Source organism: Fulmarus glacialis, unplaced genomic scaffold (assembly GCF_000690835.1).
Source record: "Fulmarus glacialis isolate BGI_N327 unplaced genomic scaffold, ASM69083v1 scaffold3501, whole genome shotgun sequence".
NCBI lineage: Eukaryota > Metazoa > Chordata > Aves > Procellariiformes > Procellariidae > Fulmarus > Fulmarus glacialis.
In genome coordinates, this window is record NW_009193216.1 from 1 (window position 1) to 24325 (window position 24325).

Below are 24325 nucleotides of genomic sequence, written 5' to 3' on the forward strand. Positions count from 1 at the left end.
GTTATTTTTTTATCATTTACTGGCCCCTTTGTATATAGATGTCTTAAACCAACTGAACATTTAGGCTGTTGACATTGCAATACATTATCAAATTTGAAGCTACCAACTTCCCTTACAAAGACAGGACAGGAAAGTTAGTCGCAGTCCCAAACTAAAGCCCTGTTTACCTGGTCTAACTCAAAAATTCCTACATTTAAAATGGGATTGTCTTTCCTGCAATATAACTTGGGTCCCCCCACGACTCATTTCTTCTCTTCACGACATACATACGCTCCCCAATCGCTATGTGTCAATCAGCTATAATGAACTATGGCACTTATTCTTCCAAAACATTTCCTCGCAGTCCAGACTCAAGCAAAACTGACCTGATCCCAACCAGTTTCACTTTTGCTCTTCCTTCTTCACCATCTACCCCCAGCTTTTAGAAGACTATGTAGACCCTACACTGCCCAGCTACAACCTTTCCAAAGAATCAGCATTTCCCAAGGCCATCACAGCTTTCCACTTGCCTATTTTTTCATTCAGATCTATATGGCCTCCTCTGTCCGCTATACCATTGAGAACAGTCTGGGGAAAAACACTTCGGTCCAACCAGCTGGGTATCCCCCATACAGAGCAAGTATCTCAGCCCAAACTACAGCTTCTGTCTCTGGTTTCTTCCCAACCCTTTGTTCCTACCTATGCCTACTAACTCAAACTGAACATCAAACTTCTCACATGACTAACACAGGGGAAATCCTTACAATCTAGAACCTCACTCTGGGAAGAACTTTCAAATGTTGATGCTGGATTCTTCTCTGCTGGATCCTGCTGAGGATGTGTCAACTGGGAATTCTTGGAGGAAGGGAAATGCTGACACATAACAGGACCTGAACATCTTTAAATAGGCCCAATGTGTATAATGAAGGTGTAAAAGGCTACTACAGCCCAAGTGAGGATGCAAGTTCTGCTGACAGCCACAATTTGCCCTGCAACACATTCAGAATGCAGAGGCTGCTCCTTCATTACAGCACTGCTGACAAACACACACAACTGATTATTGTTGTTTCAAAAAGTGCAAAGCATCTCTCCTACCCCCCGAAAAAAAAACCCAAACCAACAAGAAACTGCACACCAATGATCATATGCCAAACTGCTTCCAACCTAAAACAATGAACAAAACTATTTTTCCACTTATAAATTATTTTTATTTGTTTTCACTATGCAACACCCATTCCACCAGGAATCCTGAAACACTGAGATACAGCACTTGAAATATGTAGAGAACTGTCTATACCACATGGAAGTAAAGAAGAAAGAATACAACACAAATTGACGGAGATGACAAACACAGTTTGCATTTTGTCTTAGCAATCAGAGGTTATGATTTCACATTACTTAGCCAGAAGAAGTATCCGTGAACAGGTTTGTGTCAACATGCAGAACTGTTAGAACTAAGCCATTCCACCTCTAATTATTCTTTTTTCAATAAGCAAGTAATCTTAATCATTTAGTTCTAGCTGCTTAAAGTAATAGTCATAGTAATACTAATATTATCCTATGCTACCTTTGTTGAAAGCCTTAAAGATATTTATCCAAAACCATTTAAAAACACTTTCCTATTAAACTGAGCAAATATTGGAGAGACTGTAATTACAACTACAACCCCAGACATTAAAAATGAAACCATCTTGATTTACAGTTTAGTTTTATACCCAAATTACTGCTATACTCCACACTTAATGATGATCTTTGTAGCAAATCATTACATAAATTAATGCAATGGATAATCTTTCACTGACACAACAGACCTTTCCATTGAAAGCTAAGTTTAAACACTAAAAACAACTCAAGTATTTCACAAATAAGAAATACAGTATTACAAAACTGTTTTAAGCAAAATTTAGAACATGGGATATACATTAGTCTTCCTGATTGTTCTCTGAAGTCATGAATATTGTTTGCTGATAACATGCTGCTGTTTTCTCATGCTGCTGAATTGCTTTTAACCCATTAATAATGTCAGTTCACAAACCAATTCCTTATCCTTTCTCCTTTTAACAAGGAGAGAACTACATGTAGCATTTTTATTTTGAATCGACTGCCTACTTTTCATACTACATGTACTTTTCACATATGCTTTTCGTATTACTAATTTTTTTCCACATATTTGGAGGTTTACATTATGTGGTCTTGATATCAAAGTGAAATTCTTTCATCTCCATGGAAGATGTACTAAAATCAATCACTGGACAGACCAAGAGTGCTTATCTGCGTTCTGTTCAAACAGAACACAGCTGAGCTACCTGGCTCAGAAAGTTGATGGTAAGTGATATGGTCACTGCAAAATAATCAAGCTGATTCCAAATCTAAAGGAGAAATCTGTTGGTCTGTAAATAAATACAGTCTAAAGAGGTTTTAGCTAACACAGTTCTGGGTATCTACAGAAACTGCTAACATACTTGATTGTCACTACAAGTAGCTAATTTTTGTCCCGCAAGACCTGAACCCAACTAAGCTTATGTATGCCATCTTCAAACCAAAGAATTTGATGATCACTAATCTAAACTGGAGGAGGATAAAGCAGCAAATGAGTAATGACTTTAAAAGGACAGTTAATTGATCACCAATAATGAGAGAAAAAGTTGCTTAAGGGCAAAAACATATCCAAAAAGCAAGATCTAAATTAATAGCCCACAGGAGTTATAAAAAAGTTATTAGGTTATTAAAGAAGCAAAATTGGGGACCTTAACGTGAAGGGCAATTACATTCAAGCTCCACACTACACCAATGTTGTGATGTTTTCATTCCTTTGTTTCGTACAAATTTGTGTGTCCATGTTCAGATTTCAAACGAGTTTCAAATTTTCAACAGAAATATTTTCTCCGATTCATTTACTCCTCTCCTCTCCTGCTTTATTGTGGCTCTAACAAATTTCAGCATCAAAACAGTATTGTTACCTGCGGAGATGGAGAAAGGCTGTGTAGCACTGCTTACGGAACTCCTGGTACTGTTCACTCTGCGTGCCTCCCATACCTTCCACCATCTCCTTATTCAGCTTCATTGGGGGAGGTAGAGGCTTAGGGTCCCGACCCAAAATATAACCAAAGTCAATGTGAAATAATTTACCTGTAGAAGAAGGAAAGGCAAACATAATCACTTATTTCGACACTTCATATAGTATCAAATCTTGACGCAAAACTCGGGGAAAAAAAAGAAAAATCTTTAAGTGCAATCTCTAGAAGATGCTAAGCAGCTCTCAAAAAAATACAATTCACTGTTTTCTGTAAGGCTTATAACCGTGTATTTTATATCTTCAGCTGCCAATTTGAAATTATGGGTTTAAAAAAGTAAACCTGATTTCAAATTCATTAAGAGTACTAACAAACAAGATGAGTTTTTTGCTGGGTTTTTTTTTAAACATATGGAGAACATTCACAAAGACTGAACCAATGTTGAAAATGGTCAACAGACATTAAATGCACAATTATATAGCAGATACTACTAATTCTTTGCACCTTCTTCAGGATTTGTTAGCAAATTAAGATACTAATACACACATTGTACTGCTTCTAGTATCCCATTTGGTTGCTGTGGCATCAAATATGTTATTTTAATTGTATGTTAAATTTACCAAAGGGAAAATAAGTCTCATGATCCTAAGACAGACCTTTTGAAGCCACTAAATACCAAAGAAGATTTCAAAGCCGTTTCAAAATTCTTTAAGAGTTGTTTGAGTAAGGTTAAAATTTATCAACAGTTTTCAAGTACACTGAAGAAACATCACTACAATTCCATATCTGAAATTGTATTTCAAATGTGCCAAAGTCTGTCTTTCACTTTTTCAGTACTAAAATGCAAGAGTTACATCACTTGATCACTACCTTTCCCTTCCCAGATCAACTGACTACATCTAAAATGTTTCTGCAGCATTAACTTGACAAAAACTATACACATCTCTTGCTTCAAATGCACAAGGCAACTTCCCTTCCCATCAAGAGCTTGTGTGCATGCTGTTTACAATATTGCTCAAACCTTTATTGGTGAGCATCCACTGTATTCCCTTTCAATAGTACTGAACCATATGTGAGATGCCATAGGTAGCAAAATGAACAACTGAAACACCAGCAACTTCAAAAAATCCTACTAAAACATTTAGATAATCTGAACATTAAATATTATATAAATACGCAAACAAAAATGTTGTCAACAGAAATCAAAATAGTACAATTCATAATTCTTAGGAAGCCAGTTTCTAGGAACATTCTTGACTCACTTCTTAAGTGGAAAATATTGATCTTATAAAGCAAAAAAAAAGGTTTTTGAAAGTGTTCTGCAAACAAATTTTCAGTTTGAAATGCATGATTTAAACAATGACTTGGGTCATACCAGAGCTACATTACAAAGAAATCGTAAGAATTCAGATCAAGAAACATTTGTATAAAAAAAAATATATATATAAATGAAATCTGTTAAGTTATTTCCTTAGGACAGAGAGAAACCATCTTCCTGAACTCTGCAGTAATGAGGAATCAGGAAGTAAATTAAGAAGTACAAAAAGGTGATGTGTGTTTGAACTGTTAGGTAAGTTAAGTCTTGCATTCAAAGCAAAGCTACCCAGTGACATTAGTAAATTTAAGTCTTGCACGACTAATTTACAGAAGAGAATGAAATGTAGATACAAGATGAAAGATCTTTTAAACAAGAAGGTAGAAAAGTCTTAGCATGATTGTTATCTAGACAGTCACACATAGCACAGAACATACACAGAGTCTTGTTTCAGAATTATGGAACTGAACAGCATTATGGACAGAGATCTGTTTGCCAAGGGGTATCTTAACCTGCAGCGTCTGTATTCATTTTAATATTTTCATAAGCTTAGGTGCTCAGCACTCTTGAAAAAAATGGAACAGCCAGTATCTTTCAATCAGTCACCCCTCTTCGACCATTTCATTGAATAATGATGTTCTATCATCAGAGAAGGCTGCTTGAGATCTGTTGTAAGCACTCTTCTTCAACCCAAGAAACAAATTCCATCACAGTCAATTTTCTAAGGGAGATCACAGGGATGCTTAATAAGCAGGCAAAGTATTTGCTAGTTGATAAATGGCACAACCATTACATTTTGCATACCTAATTGTGCTAAAAAAAACCCCTCCCTTTCTCCAACAGTTTTTTCAAGCTGTTACAGGACTTACTTTTAGAGCTCAATTTTGTACACTAAGTTTTTGAAGTAGGCACTTTGATATATACACACCCCCAACCATTAAGTTACAAAAAATGTTTAATTAAAAAGTTTGGGGGGTCTGTTTTCTGTTCACTTATTCAAATCTGTCACCTTGAAGAGTCAAGAGACAACATTTTGAATAAAACAATAACTCTTGTGGCAGTAATTAAATCTTTTTTCAGTTTGCTCTGGAGATAGGGAATAAGAGGCGATAATTAATAATTTAAATTAGTAACAAAGATACATTTAAAACATTCAAAAACATTTTAATAGCTGACTGATATACGTTCATATGAATTAATTAGATATCAAATAGTTTACTTATACTTTCTTTTATGCTTCATTCCTAAAAATGGATAAGATGAGGCCATTCTGCCTTAACATTATAGCTTCCCTAGCTGTACTTCAAAATTCAATAGATATTTAGGCTGACTCAAAATGTATGTCAAAAGCTTTCATTTAATACATTAAATATAATCAATATTTTTCAAATCAATGTACTAAACACAGACTTAACTCATTTTAATTCGTGTAGCTCCTCCAAGATCAAGTAAGCCAGCACACCATATCACAGAACATGGACAGAAAGCTTGGTGCTTGCCTGAAGCTGCTACACCAGTAAAGACCGACCAGCCAGCTTGAGGGAACACTGCAATTTTAGAGCTTTCTACAAAGAAGCCTGACTTATGTTCTCCTCCAGAATTTACCTACAATCGGAACAAATGAAGAACAAGCCTGCTTTCGACAAATGAAATTAGTTGTATATTTATACTGAAAATCAGGTGAAGCTTATATTATTATGTTAATAAATAATAAATTTATCAAGTTAATAAACGTGATGATTTGAAACCTTTTAATACTAAGACAAAAGGTTGCAAGTATCTCAAATCATCATCCCAAATGAAATTTGTATCAGGATACAACATTGAACGTCCTACTTTTACGATATTAATGAATGCGATCATCACACTATCATTCAGTATAAGCTCTATTACAAGAAGAAGGCTGAAGAAAGTTTCTGGCACCTATTTGAGGTGGTGTGGTGCCAGAAAATACTAGACAGTAGCAGAAAGAGTAGGATGAAACTAGGAACTTGAACACTCCAGCTCTATATAAAGCAACTGTTGTAGATTATGTGAACTTCAAACAAAAAAAAATCACTTTGGTCTAGAAATTACTGTACTGAAGATGTACTTTTAAGAGGACAGAAAATACATTCAACCAGAATTAGAATTTTTATTCTCAAGAATTGACTTTTACTGTGAATAGCATATTGTCTCCTAACATAGCTATCCCTCCTGATGTAACTTAAACATGTTCTTCCTTCAAGAGCACAGCCTCTCAAAAACACTACTAATTTGAAATTTGTCAGCCTCAGGTATGACAATACTTAAAAAATAACCTTGTCTAGTAATCACAGCTGAAAAACAGTCTACAGGAGAATCAGCATCTTATTTGGGCATGCATTGAGTGAGTTTTTTAGTTCTGGAGTGTCACACAATTTGTGCAGTTTGTATTTGGAAGTTCCTGAAAGTTACGTAATTTGGTTGGTAAGAAGCATACCTTCTCAAATGAATTTAGAAGACGACTCTTTTAAACCTTTATTTCACAGAATCACAGAATGGTTGAGGTTGGAAGGGACGTCTGGAGGACATCTGGTCCAACCTCCTGGTCAAGCAGGGCCACCTAGAGCAGGCTGCCTTGCCCAGGACCATGTGCAGACAGTTTCTGAATATCTCCAAGGATGGAGACTCCCGGATCTTATAAATTAAAGACAAAACTGGTCTCTTCATTTTGGTTTATTACTGCTCCTGAATGACTGCTAAATCCTGAGTAACTGCTTTTTTGTTCAAGTCGTGTTTTAAACTAGTAAGAAGTTACTTCAGACAACAGGTGAAAGAGATTTCATCCTCCAAGCCTCTTACATTCTTGTAAGGCTAGATGTAAAGGCCTTGGACTTCTAATATTTAGACACTGAATCCTTCAGACACCTACTAAGAAATGTGAGTTCCTTATAAAAATGGGGGATTTTAGGCATCTGAGAAAACAAAACATAATTCAGGAAACACCTCAAGACCACAGACAAGTATGCATGAACTTCCTGCCCTGTTTCGAGGCTAGGTGCAGGACTACGTGTAGGCACCTACATATAGCTCAAGATACACAGCTTTGGACAAACATTTCTGATCTTGAAAGTGGCTCACTCCTCAAAGTCTAAAAGATGACATTAGCACTCTTTCGGGAAGCAGGAAAAATCTCTGCTGGAAAGACTTCAAATAGAGTCTCTCACCTTATAAAACAGTGCCCTAATAATCATTCTCCACTCCTTATTTAAGCTATTTTACTGTAGAAAAAGCAAGATACAAGGCATTTACTGACTGGAAGAGGATGAGATATTTCCAGGAATATGCAATAATGCAGCATGCACACACAAAATTATTTTATTCAAAACCTAAAAGCTGATACTGTTGTGTACTTTTAAGCTTTTTTTTTTTTTAAATTTTATGAGGTTGACTACATTTTTCTACCTGGTTTTCTAACATATGGAATAAAGAGGATAGGCCCTTGGAGAGTTCAAGGAAATGGCATCAAACATGGGAAGTTTCCCTGACTAGCAGTCAGGGCATGAGGGATTTGAAAGTCCATCTGAGTTCCTTTCAGCCTTGAGAGTGAAGTGATCTTTGATTAAGTGAAGCATGGACTTGTGGAGACTAAAAATTGATACCTGGTACTTGCAATAGCCAATAGCATCTGACTGCAGCCAGAGAGGCTGATTTGCCCATCACTTTTACTGCTAATGCCTAGATTTTAGTACAGGAGAAAGTTCCCACATAGCAGGACAGAAATTGTTTTATTTCACTAGAGGACTGTTAGGAAAAGCTACTGAAAACCTGCACAGAACTCTGAAATCCTTAAAAAAAAAGTGAAGGCAAAGCAAGTTAGATGCAATTACTAAAATAAGCCTGGTGGCAATTGTATTTTAACAGGTAAGAAAGCCTTACAAATTATTCCGATCTTACCTGTTCCCACTTTTGGGAAGAGGGAAAAAAAAATCCAACCAATATACAAAAGCCCTGAAGCTCTGAATATCAATCTGTTTTCTGTAAACTGCAACTGCCACTATTATTTTAATCTGGCTCGCACAGAAAAAGTACAATTTAGTGACTATTTTAACTGAATTCCTGTTTTAAATTTGAAGCAATAGGATAAAAATTTCCTCTGATGAAAAGTGTATGGGTGGACGGATGGGGTGGTCTCCTGGCTCTCCCAGCAAATTCTGATGCTACCATCAAAATCTCTCTGTTGCTAAAAAAGCACTGCCACAGTGAAAAAAAATCAGAATGCTTAATATATTGTCATCATTTTCATCAGCTACATGTTGTAACTTTTCTAAGACTACACAAAAATGGGAAGAAAGTAGTATGAATCAGGATACAGATTTTAAACTCAGTATGCAGCAACAGCTGGAGGTAAAGTTTATCATTGTCATCCATATAATGGATAAGGGCCCAGCTTGTGCTTCTATCAAGACCAGTAACATTTAAAAACGTATTTAAAAATTCCACTGCATTTTACATACTATAGAAGTTTGCAACATTAATAAATGCATTTATCAATGTACTTATCTAAACACTGATATAGAAGGAGGATTTGAATTCTATAGTTTTTCCATTTTTGTCATCTTAAAACCTGCTTTGGGATAGATGGTTTTAACTGAAAAGCACTGAAAATACAAACACATGGTGTCATCTCACATATGGAACTGTTCAGATCTTTGCTGTCTTACCTGGCAACCCTTTCTAACTGAGGCTGAAAAATAAATCAGATGTCAATTGGTGCACTTCACACTGAAGACAGACAACAGCTCTACCTCTAAGCATTAAATGAGAAGACAGTCCAGGTCTTTCACCTATCTACACATGATGCTAAAAGCCAATGTGGTTTTCAAGTTCTGAGCCCTCAGTCTTTGACCTGCCCTCAGGATAGTAATAACCTAATTTTATCCACGTAGCAATTTGCTCTACTGCCACAGAGCAATTTCAGGTGTAGAGTTCAGATCAAGCACCTGTATTTAGGGAACGTATAATGGGAACTTGGATTTACATGTAGGTCCCTAGAGGTTATTGAAAGATTAAGCGGGCCAGTCACTAGGGTGAGAATTAGTTGCTCAGACATGCACATCCAATGCTACTCAAGAATGCCATTTGAATGCCTCAGGATATCCTAAAATATCTACACATAGCCTGCAAATATGAAAAGACCTTTGTGACACCTTTGTCTATAAAGCAAGTTGATGTTGTTAAGATATCTCAAATGGGACAGGAGACTTCACTTGTCTATCATAACTGAAACACCATCTAAGCTCTAATGATGACTGTACTGACTGTCTTAAGACTTCAAAAGGCTTGGCAAACATGAAGACATCCATTTCTGGGTGTTACATCAGCAGCTAGATCCCAACTCTACAATCAAAAACAGTGTGGAACAAAGGGAGAAGAAAGTATTTTCAAGGAAAGGCATGACATAATTGAACCATACTAGCATAACGCACATTATATGAAAATTAACTGAACATGCTACATCTTGTTATCACAATCCAGCTCACAACCATCCAGCTCTTCCTTCCAAGGCAACAAAGGACACATTAGCTGGTAAGTCAGATACTGGCATTAATATATAAATCAGTCGGTACTCCTGCAACAATGCACTGATGTTACTTAAAGCTGGGTATTCAGCTGCAGAACAGTGTCTTGTTATTTACAAGTCACAGTACTATCTGCTGTTATAGATCTGGAAACAAGAAATTAAAACATACAGCAATTGATAACATATTTCATTTCCAGGAGAAGTAGGAAGTTGAAAGTTCTCAGAGAAAATAAATATTCCTGTAACGCAATACTGACTACATAATGTGACATTCAGGTTACAAGCTAAGGCACATTTGTGAAACTGATGCAAGTATACTTGTAATTTTTAACATTACTAATAGACGAGGATGTTTTGACTAAATGTTCCCTATATCTCTTTCCAAACAAACTTCTACAGCTGCCCTTGAAGTATAATGGTACAGCATTTAAAAATCTGAAAATCTAGATTTCTTGTTTAAGACTACTTAAAAAAAAAGGTCACCCTATTTCTAGAATTAGAGGCATACAACAGTCATGCAAGACAGCAGAAATTATTTCATCCAGATAACAGACATTCTCATCCTACAGTGCAAAAAATACATTTCTAACATTGAGCAAGAAACAATTTGTTTTTATGAGCTTCAGTATCTATTGCTTAATATTTAAATTATACCGTATCTATTATAAGCATGGATGTCTGTATGTTAGAAGATGATGCAACAATTCTATTTGAAGGAGTCAAACACAGATGTGGCTACATCCACCACACTAAAAGGTAGAGCTGAAAAAGGTAACGAGACATATTGCCATATAAATCCAAGAAAAGTATGTGAACTGGTATGCTGAACATACCAGAATGCTGGTACTCAGCATTCTTTACCCTATTGGAAAGCTTTAATTCATTAAATAAACATCATCAAGAAAGGATGCATATATGGTCGTATAATTTTGAAGAAAGGTATTTATAGCTTCCATTCTTCAAGAGAAGAATGAAGTTAGCTTTTTCCAACTTAAGTCTAAGGGATTCTCAGTAGCAAGAAACAAGCCTTTGTAGCAATCCTTTGTTGTATTTGGAACATAAGAATTTCTCTTGATAGCTCAAAAAACCTTTCTCGGATTGTGACAGAGCACAGGTAGCAGATAAAAACAATTTCAGACTCAGAATGTACCGTGGATGTGCGCTGCCCTCTGCTGTACTTCTTAAATTCCTCTACTAATCCAAACAGCCATTATGCTGTTACTTTTTAACAGAGACAGGTAAGATGTACTTTACTCCAAATCAAAACACTAAAATATTACTACTCTGAGCACACAAGCAGTGCCCGCTATGGAAAGATTTATACCCGTCACCACAGACAAATGATAAGAGACTTTTCAAGACAGATTTTTAAATGCCCATTTGTACATTTCCAAGCAGGTAAGGAAAAATACACTTGCTTTAGTTGTTCCCCCATGTGCTTAGAGCAAGACCATTTACCCTAATCAAGGCTCAATGGTTAGTTTTCTACTCTCTCATACAGAGTATGCTGATTCAAAGTAACATATGCTTCAGCCTTATCTGTAAACTAACAAGCCTTCCACCTGGATGTGTCTCTTTTCCCCAAATAAGATTTTTTATTTACATATTTCTCATTCAATAAACGTGTCACTTTATTATTAACACTTAATCACAACTCCTAATTCTTCATCACTATGTTACGAAGGCATTCAAGGTATCAGAACTCCTATTGGAAGCTATAGTTCACAAGTAAGCAAGCAAAACAAACGAAACAAAAAAACAACTCCAAAAAATTGTTCCCCTACAAGAAATGTTTTTTTCTTTTGTAGGTGGCCAAGAAGGCCAACGGCATCCTGGCCTGTATCAGAAGTAGTGTGGCCAGCAGGAGTAGAGGGAGGTGATCATGCCTCTCTACTCAGCACTGGTGAGGCCGCACCTCGAATCCTGTGTTCAGTTTTGGGCCCCTCACTACAAGAAGGACACTGAGGTGCTGGAGCCTGTCCAGAGAAGGGCAACAAAGCCCTCTGGAGAAGAGGAAGGGCAACGAAGCCCTTCTGGAGAAGAGGAAGCTGAGGGGAGACTTCATTGCACTCTACAACTACCTGAAAGGAGGTTGTAGCGAGGTGGGGGCTGGTCTCTTCTCCCAAGTAACAAGCGATAGGACGAGAGGAAATGGCCTCAAGTTGCACCAAGGGAGGTTTAGATTGGACATTAGGAAAAACTTCTTTACTGAAAGAGTGGTCAGGCCTTGGAACAGGCTGCCCAGGGAAGTGGTGGAGTCACCATCCCTGGAAGTATTTAAAAGACGTGTAGATGAGGCGCTTAGCGACATGGTTTAGTGGGCATGGTAGTGTTGGGTTGATGGTTAGACTCGATGATCTTAGAGGTTTTTTCCAACCTTAATGATCCTATGATTCTATGAAAACTTTGTGAAGTTCATGCAGCTACACATGAACTCATTTTTCAACTAAAACATTTGAATTTCCCTCCACCCCAAAGCATTGACTGTAATAGTTGGAGTAGCTTAATTTTCAAATCTTTCATTTCCTCTAGTGGAGAAATCTTCTATTTATTTAGAATCACTAGAATTATTCACTCTACCAGGTCTGTTATTAATCCATACAGATGGCAACAAAAAAAAAAAAACATTAAAAAAGTTAAAACAAGTTAGGGAGAATCAAAATGCATGTCTGCTATTTTGACCTGTCAAGATACATGGGTTTTGCTGCAAACTAAAGGATGTACTTGATTAAACAGTAACTTCTACTACTTTCTCTCCCCCAGCAGTGAATTTGTAATGAGCAGGACACTAAAGAGTATTTCCTTCTTTGTTTTTAGAGAAGGCTTAAAAAATACATATATAATCTCAACCAGAGCTGAATGGTCCAGCCAGCTCAGTTAGTCTGATGATGAAACACTTGGATTTTTGCTGTACAGTGGTTTGGTTTCATCAAGAACATAAGATTCGTAGGGAATAGAAAATGCTGAAGTAAATCCCGCTCTGACAGGTCTCATGTGACATTCCCACTTCTGGGACATATCATGTAAATTTCTTAGAACAACATACAGACCTGGAAAGCTCATAGAACCACTTTGTTCAAAAGAAAGTCATATCTGAGACAAGAATTCGCATGGACATCTCAGTGAAGTCATCAAGATTATACCTAATTCCATATGATTACTGATACTACTCGTGTAAACATCTACCGTAATTGGAATAGCATACATTAAAAAAGCAGAATTATTTGACAACTATTAAAATACAACTGGCATCCAATTAGTAGATCTTGAATTTGCTTCCTGATAGCATGTTGAAAAAGCTACTAAACAGGAATGTAACAATTTAATAAAAAATTAAATGGTTTGATAAAGAACAATTAGGATACTTGGAATTGAAGTCACTTTACAAATATTTTTTAATGCATCCTTTTTTTCAGCTTTGAACCAAGAATTCTGGGGAAAAAAAAAAACGTAATTATGATTTTAGCCAAGTTTAAAGTAACAGTGAAATGTTTCTTCCTTTTACGTAAAGGCAGCCAAATTTTACCATATACTATGTCCATACTACTTTCAAAAAAGGTAGCATCACTCAAGAAAATTCTTGTTTTTAACAAAAAACAACTTACAGGTCCAGCTTTCAGTGTAAAAAATGTGATGGTAGAACACAGGATTGTAAAATAAGCCAAATGAAAACTATAAAAAAACCCAGTATTTTTAAACACATCTGTGTTTAGGTGATGTTAGACTACCATTACCTACAGATGGATAAATGGTTCAAACTGACACCAAACCCACATATCAGGTAGACATTATATCTTGCCTACTAATGTGTTTAGAGCAATTAACCTACTCGCTTTCTTATTCTTCAACTGCCACTTCATACTACTAATATTTTAAACCTAAACTTTGTTTCACTGGATCAAATATTACCTTAGATGAGACAATATAACTTTACATTTAAAAATATATTCTCATCTACAATACTCAGTGGGTTATACTCAAAAGGAAAATGAAGCAAAACAGTACCAACACATTAAACAACTGCTGTTTTAAAATTATACTGCTAAAAAGAATTACCTGTTTTTGTTAGCAAAAGATTATCCAGATGTCTATCTCCAACTCCAAGGATGTATGTAATTACACAATAACCAGCTGTAACAAGTAAATTGTAAACATCAATATAAGTACCCTTCCTGGAGAGCAACAAGTTCCACACAATTAACAACAGCATATGACATTATCTTAGTTCTCGTTCACAAGTAATAAATATAGCATAGAGACTTGGGCAGGATGATGCTGGTGAAGAATAATCAAGATTATCAGCAGTAGGAAGGACATTTGAAGTAATAAATTCACACTCTGACGTTTATCCAGTACTGCCTAGATTTTAATTTCTTACTACACAATTATATGCCTAACACTAAAAGCCTAAATTCATTCAATATTGGGATTAAGATACTTCAAAGGAAGATGAAGTATTTTGAGCAAAATGAATGTATACATTTTGAACTTAAGATATTTTAGGACAACAGCAAAAAAGCATTAGACATTGATATGAATCTGAATGTATACATCAGCAGTATTTACAAGCTAAGCAGTAAGCCAGACAGCGATAAATAAATCAGAACTAACGCAAACTGTTTTAACTCTTACTTTCACCCACTAACCAGTCTGAAGCAGTTCTAAAGACTGAACCATCAGAAAGAGAAAAGGAAGGAAGATACTGTGGAGCAACAACTGAATTAGTTTTTTTTTCCTGTAGAATGAAGTTGCTTTTAATTTAATGGACAGCAAATGCGATATTTCAACATTGTCAGCAGGTTACCGAACAAGAACTACACTACCACTTTTTCTTGTCATCCAAATGGAACAAGAAGTTGTTCCCCCCCAAAATCCCGATGTTTTGAAAACAAATTAAAATTTTCTGCCTCAAATACAGATGATTTATTATTATATAAATGCTTTACATGTCCTTGGATTATAAAGACCCCAACTCATGATGCAGAGGGGGCAGAGGTAAGATTATCGCTAGAAAGCAAGGAGTATTTAACTTCTAGTCCCCTTTAAGGAGAACCAAGAGGGCTGAGGAGAGGAATTGTGTATGACATGCCAGGCTCAAAACTACTCTTTTCAAGGGATTCTGACAGCAAGTACATGCATAGTGCCATATCTGCAGTCATCTAAACTGAAATGTCATAGTCTCTCATCTAGCCTGTCCTTCATACTTCAGATATGAAGTTACCAACTGTAAGACTGTAACTTACCACAGCTCTTAACATACGTGTCCATCACCTCTGCACTTATTCCATGAGGGCCAGTCTCACTAGGTGCATGTTTTCTGAAGAAGTTCTGGAGGGGAAGGCATCAACAAATTTAGCTATTCTACATGATCTGAAATAGGATCTTTAGAACTGGTAGAAAAAGAGATTTAAATCAAGACCACAAATGGCTGTTACTACAATCTGTTACACTAACAACCACTCCCAAAAACCCTAGTAAGATCTAATTTAATTTCATTTTCTGTCTTAATCATCACATTCTTACACTCAAAACCAGATGTGAAGTTCAAATTGAAAAGCAGTTTTCTTTATCAACCACTTCAGAAAATTAATAATGCATTGAAAAGTTACTAATTAATAACTATGAGTGCAAAATACTTCCACAGGAAACTGTTTAGGCCAAACCAACAAAAACTAAAAACAGGACTAACAGTCCAGATTAGTAATTACATTTGGAATACGCAGTCTTACAAGGTTTATCATCATTACATATCTCCATTTTCCTCAATACAACCAACTACTACTGAGTTTGAAAGGAAAAATCTAAGCCATCAAATGGAAACTTCACATTTTCTGTGAAATGTGGACAGGGCCAAAACAGTCCTTCCCACAACTCAGAACAAAACTGGTTTTTTTCTTGATTGAGACAAAAGATAAGTAAAGTAAATCCAAGCCTAAGCACAAGTTTCTTCCAGTAAGCAAACACAAAGCTAAGCAAGCACTGTAAGTGGAGCTTTGTAGGCAATCTGGATGACATGAAGTGACTAAAATCATAATGAAAAAGTGAAGGGAATCTTAAAAAAAGAGAAGGAGGTACTGAAGGAAGGTACCTGCACGCTACTTAAGAAAGTTTTGCTTGAAAAGCAGTCCTGTTGTAACACATATCAGAGTTCAGGGCCTGGAGAAAGCTTTAATTATCTTTGCTTAGAGAGGAACAAGCCCTTCTGAGATACATTAAAAAAGCTAACCGAGTAAAAAGATTCTGATAAATGAAATCCCTAAGCGAAATGTGGAAGGAAATTTTTAACTGGTTAACAGGGTACTAGAGAGATCTACTTTCAAAATTTTATATGCTGTATGTAAAAAAAACAAAAACCAAACAAAAAACAACAAAAAAAAAAACCAAAAAAAACCCCACAAACAGACTTCAGACCATCCAAATGCTAAACTGTAGAGTGTGGAACAGAAATACCTCCAAAACATGAACCGTAATCTCAAGACTGTTGATAGAAGGTAAGTAACACTCAAACATCAAAACATCTTTTCTTCCCTGCAGCTCTGCATTACCAGCCAGTGTTAGATTACTTGCTTTAAATCTTTTCAGAAGTGAAACATTTTAAAATATTTATATACAGTGCCCATCTTTATTAAAACAGCTGTGACACCCAAAATGAACATTTACAAAAAGAACAAACCAAACTTTCACAACACCTAAAAATGTTCATTTAGTTTTTATTTCCTTGGCCTACAATGCCCAGCTCTTTTATCATGGTTTGGTATAGGAAATCTGGGCTCTATAATGTATTTTGCCATTGATCTGTGAAGTAATCTTAGATCACATTCTTTTGGCATCTTGTCTATTTAGATTAGCAATTCTTCACAGGAAGAATTGCTCCTTATGACTGCACAGCAACTAGAACAGTGGGGCACCTATTTTAGATTGGAAGATGATGTTATAAGTAATTGCAAAATGACAATTTCACAAGCATTTCTAAATATATTATTTTATAAAAACATATAATGGAGTAGAATACGAATAGTACATTTCCAAGATCGCAAAAGATTGCCAAGAAAACACTTTATAAACTGTATGATTACTGAATGCATAGATGTAGCTTATCACAATCTTTCTGGAACGGAAAGCTCAAAAAATTTATGCAACTTGATGCTGGTCATTGCCTGATTAATGATAAGCATTTTTCATAAATGATAAGCATTTTATATGCTTATTTGTTAAGCAAATGATAATGACAAATTATAAGCATTTTTTAATCTCTGTATTTTTAATATATGTAGTTTATAGTAGCTGGGACACTAATATGTATACTAGTATACTACTAATATACATATTATATGTATATAGTATACTACTAATTACTATACTACTAATATATATAGTTTATAGTATCTGCTTTGGCTCCCAGTTACTGAGCTATGAACAAATGCAAACTTCGGTATCAACTACAAAAAAGGGAAAAAAGATACTGTGACAAATTGAAACCAACATAAACATGCTGTGTTTTCATTAAAAAACTTATTAGCTATGTATCTCATATGGCAATTTGGTATGTTTTTATCTAACTATATTTACCTCAACCAGATGAGCTCTGCTACCTGGCTTGTGTGCGGTGCTTGAAACTAGCATGAATTTTGCGTGCCACTATTCAATTATGTCCCTACTCAATTCCATCACAGTTACAGAAAGTTTGCTTAAGTAAAAAAAAAAACCAAAAAACAAAACAACAAAAAACAGAAAACCTACACAGTATCTGTACATCCACTACGGCAAGGAAACAGACTTCAGAAATTATATGAACAAACTAGTTGTTCCATCAAAAAAAATCATTAAAACATACTTTGGCAAGGTATCAAGCCATAACTACTGAATGAATCACAGAAACACTTTAAAACAAAACAGTAGAAAAGTGTCATGCATCTTCCATTCACCATTACAGCAAAGCTAGAATTTCAGTATCACAACTAAACTACACTTTAATTATTTAAATTATATTACTTTTAGGACATGAGATACTCATGTGGTAATTTAAGTATATTTTTTTCAAGCAAAATATCTGCTGTAAATACCCTTATGTTTCAAGCTGTCATTTGTCTTCTAACAACAGATACAGAAAGCAATTCAGAGACTAAAGACTTCTGCATGAGATCTAAACCTGCAATTTATACTGTTTGATCAGAAGATGACTTAAAATCCCCCATCACGTACCTGTATACTTTCCTCAGTAGCAAGAACTTCTGCAACTGGTACTGACTGAATAAACTGCATAAAGCCTGTGACAGAAAACAACCAAAAAAAACCACTCTCCAATGCATAGAACTTTCAAGCTACTCTATAACACGTTTATTAAAGGGCAACACTAATACACACTTTCATTCAACTGCTTCTCATTGGCAAAAAACCATGTTTGGTCCCCATTTTCTGTCTTCAGTAGTTTTAAAACAACTTGTCATTAACACCAAATTAGCTTGCAAAAGGTCTGTCATTCCAAGTTTTCATCAGGAGAGAAAGATAAATCAATGGCTATCAATATTTATCCAGAATGTATCTAAAAGCATAGCCAAGTTTGATTTTGTTTTGTCTTGGTTTTTTCCTCCATGAAATGGAGGAAAGATCTATAAATAGGAGTGTTAAAAGTTATTTGTCCAAGATCACACAGCAAGCTAACAGCGAAGATAACATTACTAATTGTCACATACTCCAAAATCCAGACCGGGCTTCTTTTATGAAGATACTTGAGTCACCTATGGAATACTGTGGTCACCCAGGTTGTTTACTTCCATGACTTACATTGCAACAAGATTTTCTTACACATCTGAGCTCCTCTTTAGAATGCTGTACTAAGCAAAACATCTCTCATGAAAATAATGTGTCACAACAGCCTATGACCAGAAGGAGAAGATTCCTCCCAATTACTGTACTTTTAGGAAACAAAAGTATTCATACCATGTTTTGTACTAGTTGCCAGCACTTTATAGGGGGTCAGCTTCAAGTCCAGATTCTCTTTTCTTAACAGCTGGAAAAATACAACACACAAAAAAGCAAAGATGAATGCAATAGAAAGGCACCTTCTACTTCTAAAAGGAATGTGTATTGGACATTGATCTCCACTGTTCTTCATTGAAATTGGTAATGAGTGAAAGCCTGTTTCCCAATTTTTTAATTTTTTTTTTTTTTTTTTTTAATTTACACAGGATCATTACCTGTCTGTAAAGAAAAAAAGTCACCTAAGATCTGAGAACCCTGGAACGTATTAGGAACACAAGCTGCACTAACAGCTTTCACCAGTTTTGCTCTTGACAAGGAGAATCAAGAACATAGGAGGACAAGGATGTGGATTTATAATTCTCACCTTATCCATGAGTGAAATAATCTGAAGAATAAGTTGATCTTGACGTAAATCATCACCATGCTTAAAAATTACAGGATATTTGCCTCCATCTTCTGTCTTGAAGAATAACTGAGCAGGCATTAAGGCACTCTGGAAAAGGAAACTTACTCTACTAAGCTGGTTCACAGCAATGTTCACATTAACATGTTGCTACAGCGGAGTTCTAAAATTTAAATTCTTGGTTACTGCATTGTAAATTAGAAGTGAATTAAGCGAGTAACAGAAAATACTCTTTTTGAATACCAACAGCACGGCAGTGAGCACCAGAAGTCTCTCCACGTTCCTTAAGTTTGGTAGAAAAGAAGCAATTCTAAAGCTTCTAAAAGCAGTTACTCACTGTCTAGCACTCAACAGTTAGAACATACCGTTTCCACTTACCAAAAGTGCATTCTAGGCATGTTTTTAAAAAAAAAATCTTAAGGCTTTCCTTCTTTTTTAGCAAGGAATGTGAAGGATACATTCCTCCCGCATTCCCCCCCCAGAACCAGAGGAGGAGGAAAGGACAGGAGGATTCAAATTTTGCCTGTATGCATGTAATTCCAATCAACATAAAAGCACTATGCAAAAGGTCACAACAAAACAAATTCAAACTGACCAGATCAAAAAGATTATAGGATAAACATCAAAGAAATGCTAGGGGCAAGGCATCTTAAACAATTAATTGCTTCTTTAATTTATTTAGTGAAAGCAAAAACGCCTTTCTACATTGTTGTTTGAGAAAGACAATTTAATTATTTGCAATTTCTCTGCATAAAATGGGTTGAAGAGGATCAATTACCTACATGAATGATTTCACCTATTGCAGCTGACCAAGTCACTTCCCTCAAAGCGAAACAAAAAAAAAATCAAGGATACAGAGTTTAATATCTGAGCAGTTATGGTAGATTTTCACATGCAATCAATGTTTCAAAATTATTAAGTTCCATAAATAAAGGAAAAATGATTCTTTAAATAGTCCTACAAAAGCTGCCACGTGATGTCCAAGAGCACCAAAAATTAGTCATTCTTCCCTCTTTGGGTGTGTTTGGTTTTTATCCCATAGTACAGAATGAGAGATTAAATGGAAATTTGTAACCTTTCAGAATCAGGAGGATTGAAACCATCTCTGATTTTGAAACAAGTTACATCTCATATTTTTGGTCCTAAATTTTCTACATTGCTACAGAAGACCAATATGTAGAAGATTATCTGACTTGAGTTTGTCCTGATCAAGTTCAGCTATTATTCTTGACAGGAAATATTTAGTTGCTGTTCCAGCAGTCTTTTTGTCAACATTCTTCCCCCGACCCTTAAATCATATTCACACTAAAAGCCGACTCAAGTTTACAAAACCTTGTTTTCATGACAAGATCTTTCCAATGTTGCCTCCAACCTGAGGTGCAAGAGCATGGAACTGAAGAAGCATACTCTTCAGTTTATATACCAGTTAGTAGCAAGCTGGTATATAAAGTAGCAAGCCAAAGCTGGGAAACCAAGAGATGGTATGGTAGAAAACTATGCAAAAATGGTCATCTCTGATTTTAAGTAAACACAAATTATATCACAGTCAGCAAGCATCTGTCAAAGTTTGAAACTACTGGGTATAATACATTTGTGACCTAGTAGAGATGGTGTGGCAACACGAGTTTTTTAATTGGCAGAGAATGCCTCCTGAATGTAGGCCTGACTGGTAAAGCTCATTTTGGTCATCTTAAACTTAGATCACAGTCATCTATATGAGTTGAAAGGAAATTTATGAAGAGGTCCTACAACACTGGACACAGGTAATAACTTACATTCCAGGCAATAACTTACCTTCCAAGTAGTATAGGAAGCAAAATAACCCCAGCCCTTTCAACAGCACATTGACTGTTTATTAACTAGATTAAGGGCTGGTCATATGATCACAATCAACTGCTACAGATTGGTTTAAGGACTTACCAACCACAGGGATACAGAATCTACCTGTCAGCCCACTGCAACTGCATGAAATGGACCACCTTATTGCTTTCCAGTCTCTATCAATCTCACAGTTTTATTTTGCAATGGAATAGACACATACATCTAGTTGAGATGCAGCACACCTGACTTGATTTGTATGATTTTGATCGTAAGTGGTATTCCCGTTGAACACAGTCTAACTAAAGTTCAGAGAATTTCTAAACTAGGAAGCATGCCTTCAGCTTGGGGACTTCATAAACTTTATAAACTGTATCAGTCTTATAAAAGCTTCTTTAAAATTTTCACCTTAACTTGGAAAAAAAAAAAGAGTTTCACAAAAAAAATAAAGAGTTGTTTAACCACTTTAAGAGCACATTACAGTTACATTTTGCCTTGACTACATCAGCCCCTTTAAATCTTCCAACTGATGTTTCTAAGCTTAGTGCTCATGAGGTTTGTTTGTATTTCAGCTATTCAGAGATCTCATTTACCTTGAAGAGTGTGGCTTTTTCAGGGATTATCCCTTTAATTTTCACTTGAGGTTCCAGAGGAAGTGGAATAAGTTCCATATCTGCTAAATTCATCTTTTCATTATCTGCTAATAATGCCTGAAGTCTCTCATTCTAAAAGAACAAAATTTTGTTTTAAAAACAAACCAATCATAACACACATACTAGATATATATGAACAGTTTAAAAGTCTTTTAACAAAGGATGTGTTACTAGTAAATATCCAATTTATCAAATTCTTTACTCTTCCAAAGAATCAAGATTTCACTCTTAAAATACAGTGAAACAAAAATTCTCTATTTGCAGTAATCTGAATAAGAAAGCGGATATTCCACCTAGTCTGAGTACAGTCAAGCAATTTTATAAGTGCCAGGTATAACAGTCTTACAAAAGTTTATTTCTAAATTGCCTGCACAAGTAGCAGGATGATTTATTTTCTATACCAGCATCAAATGTTAGTTCTGTTTCAGAAACTTGATTCAAGTCTTCAGCTCTGATCCTTTAAATCCCTGAACTCAAGGAGATTCTCTACCACCAATGAACCAAATTGCCAACAGCTTGCATAGATCTGATTTCAGAGCTTGCTCTACATTCCTACATCTGTAGTTACCAGAAATACAACAGTTTTCAAATTCTTTATGCTTGGTGTCCTATATAATAAAGGTCGAATACATAAAAGTCTCTAGTCTTTTCCCCTACCGAATATAACAGGCATGAACACAGACACGCAGGAAGGTAGCCCACTACTGTTGGGAATGCTTCTATTGGTTAATTGCTGCTAGCTAGATTTTAATCCAAAAATCAAAGCCATGTGTTTCTTAGTTTTACAGAAATATAATGGCAATTATAAAACAACATTTGACAGAACGCTACCAATCTATTGCACAAGCAGGAAATAACATTCTTATGAATTGAAAAACCCTTCTCCTCTTTCAGTGATTACACCTTTATTACTGATACATAGGACATTCACAAAATTTCATAAAAACAATGCAATGCTTAAGTGTTTCATTTTCCTGCACAAATATACCTAACAGATTTAAAGAAAGAAGGTGAAAAAAATTACTACACTAAAAAATCCATGCTTAAAAATACTGCTGTGTGTCAGAGGAAAACACATGAATAGAAATTCTTTTGGCATTAAATCTGTCAAGTTCACTTGAAATATTTTAACTAAGAAGGGCAAAGCTTCTTAAAGTGCATCTATGATAGAAATCCTTTTCCTCAAGATGCAACAGATAACTTTCAGAGAAGGCAAAGTTCTGCTAAACACACACCTTATACAAGAATAGTTTTGTTGCTCTCGGAATAAACGAAACCTTGCTACTAGTCGAATTTCATTATCTATCCCGGCATAATTCTCACACCACAATAACCTCTGCTCCCTTCCCACGTCCCCCACAACTTGTTCACTGTCATATCATCAACTATTCAATCAGTCCCATATCTCCCTTTTGCCAAAATATCCCAAGATTTTTCTCAAGGGCCTCTTCTCTTTTTCATCTACAAACTTTCAGAACACTTTTCAACTCTGACTCAGCTAAACCTCTCCTAAGTTTGTTTAAAATTTGCTAAAATTATTACAGGATGGGCAGACATCTGTTATAAATCTCAGTGCTAAGAATTTTTACTGAAAAGCTAACATTCCTATTGTCAAATTCTAGCCAGAGATAAGTTTTCCAATCCTTTAGTTACCTTTTTCTTACGATTCCCACTTTCACGCTGCACTGCTTTCATCACATGAACCAGCCGATCTACAAATGTCTGCTGGGCTGCCAACAACGAACGCATAACTCTGACAGACTTATCACCCTAAGTGAATTAAAAGAAGCAAAATTAGTTCTTTGTTCTGTAACTATTTTATCTAGAAATTATTCCTTTATTCTTAGACCTTTGGGCTTTTAAGAGGTAAGTGAATAAAGATCAATTTCCTGTCAATTCGAAATGTATTTTCTGTAAAACACAATCAGAATCACTGTAGCTGGCAATCAATTATCGGATGTACCAGTGCACTTCAACTTGCATCAACAATTTCAGTGGTGAACAGTCATGCATGACAAACCTATTCACACAACCAAATCAAGTTAGTAAGGATAAGCACATGAAATATTCTCATGAAGCATAAGAGTCAGATTTGAATAACATCCCTAAAATGGGAATTAATATGAACTGTGAGATACACCAAAATCAGGAAAGACTGCACATCTGCTATAAATTATAGATTGCAATTCACAAAAGTGGGGTTTTTTTGTTGTTTTTGTTTTTTCCCACCACTGCTCCAGCATCCTCTGCTGCTGATACACAGAACAACACTCTGAATTCAAAAGACAGGTCTCTTGTCTCAATTTGCACTGCAAGGACAAGCGCTTCCAATAACGAAACAGTAAATAAAATAGACTAATTACACAAGGCAGAGGATTTTAGAACCAGCATGTTACTAACAGGAACAAGCAATAAAACAGAGGAAAAAGTTCTCAATACTTGTTCTTTTCTTTTTCAGCAGTTTCTTTGGTTTACCACAAACTCAAAATTCAAGCGAAAGTGGAAGCTTTTTTTAAGATTTCAATACGTATGACATGAAAAGCTGTCCTCCTTCTAGACACCTATGCCTTTTTAAAGAATGACTATCCCAAAACACTATGTATTTCCTTACGCAGA

At 35.6% G+C, this 24325-nt stretch overlaps 1 protein-coding gene across 1 annotated transcript in view; it reads right to left on the bottom strand.

Moving 5' to 3' along the window:
* Positions 1-2935: 2935 nt before the first annotated feature.
* PIK3C3 (phosphatidylinositol 3-kinase, catalytic subunit type 3) overlaps positions 2936-24325 on the bottom strand; it is a 48338-nt gene continuing 26948 nt past the window's right edge. Inside the window, exons 15-22 of the mRNA XM_009587353.1 lie at positions 23363-23479; positions 21650-21781; positions 19200-19328; positions 18794-18863; positions 18056-18120; positions 15097-15181; positions 13910-13984; positions 2936-3108 (exon numbers count right to left, since the gene is read on the bottom strand). Coding sequence (XP_009585648.1) covers positions 2936-3108; positions 13910-13984; positions 15097-15181; positions 18056-18120; positions 18794-18863; positions 19200-19328; positions 21650-21781; positions 23363-23479 — 846 coding nt within the window. The remainder of the gene's footprint in view (positions 3109-13909; positions 13985-15096; positions 15182-18055; positions 18121-18793; positions 18864-19199; positions 19329-21649; positions 21782-23362; positions 23480-24325) is intronic.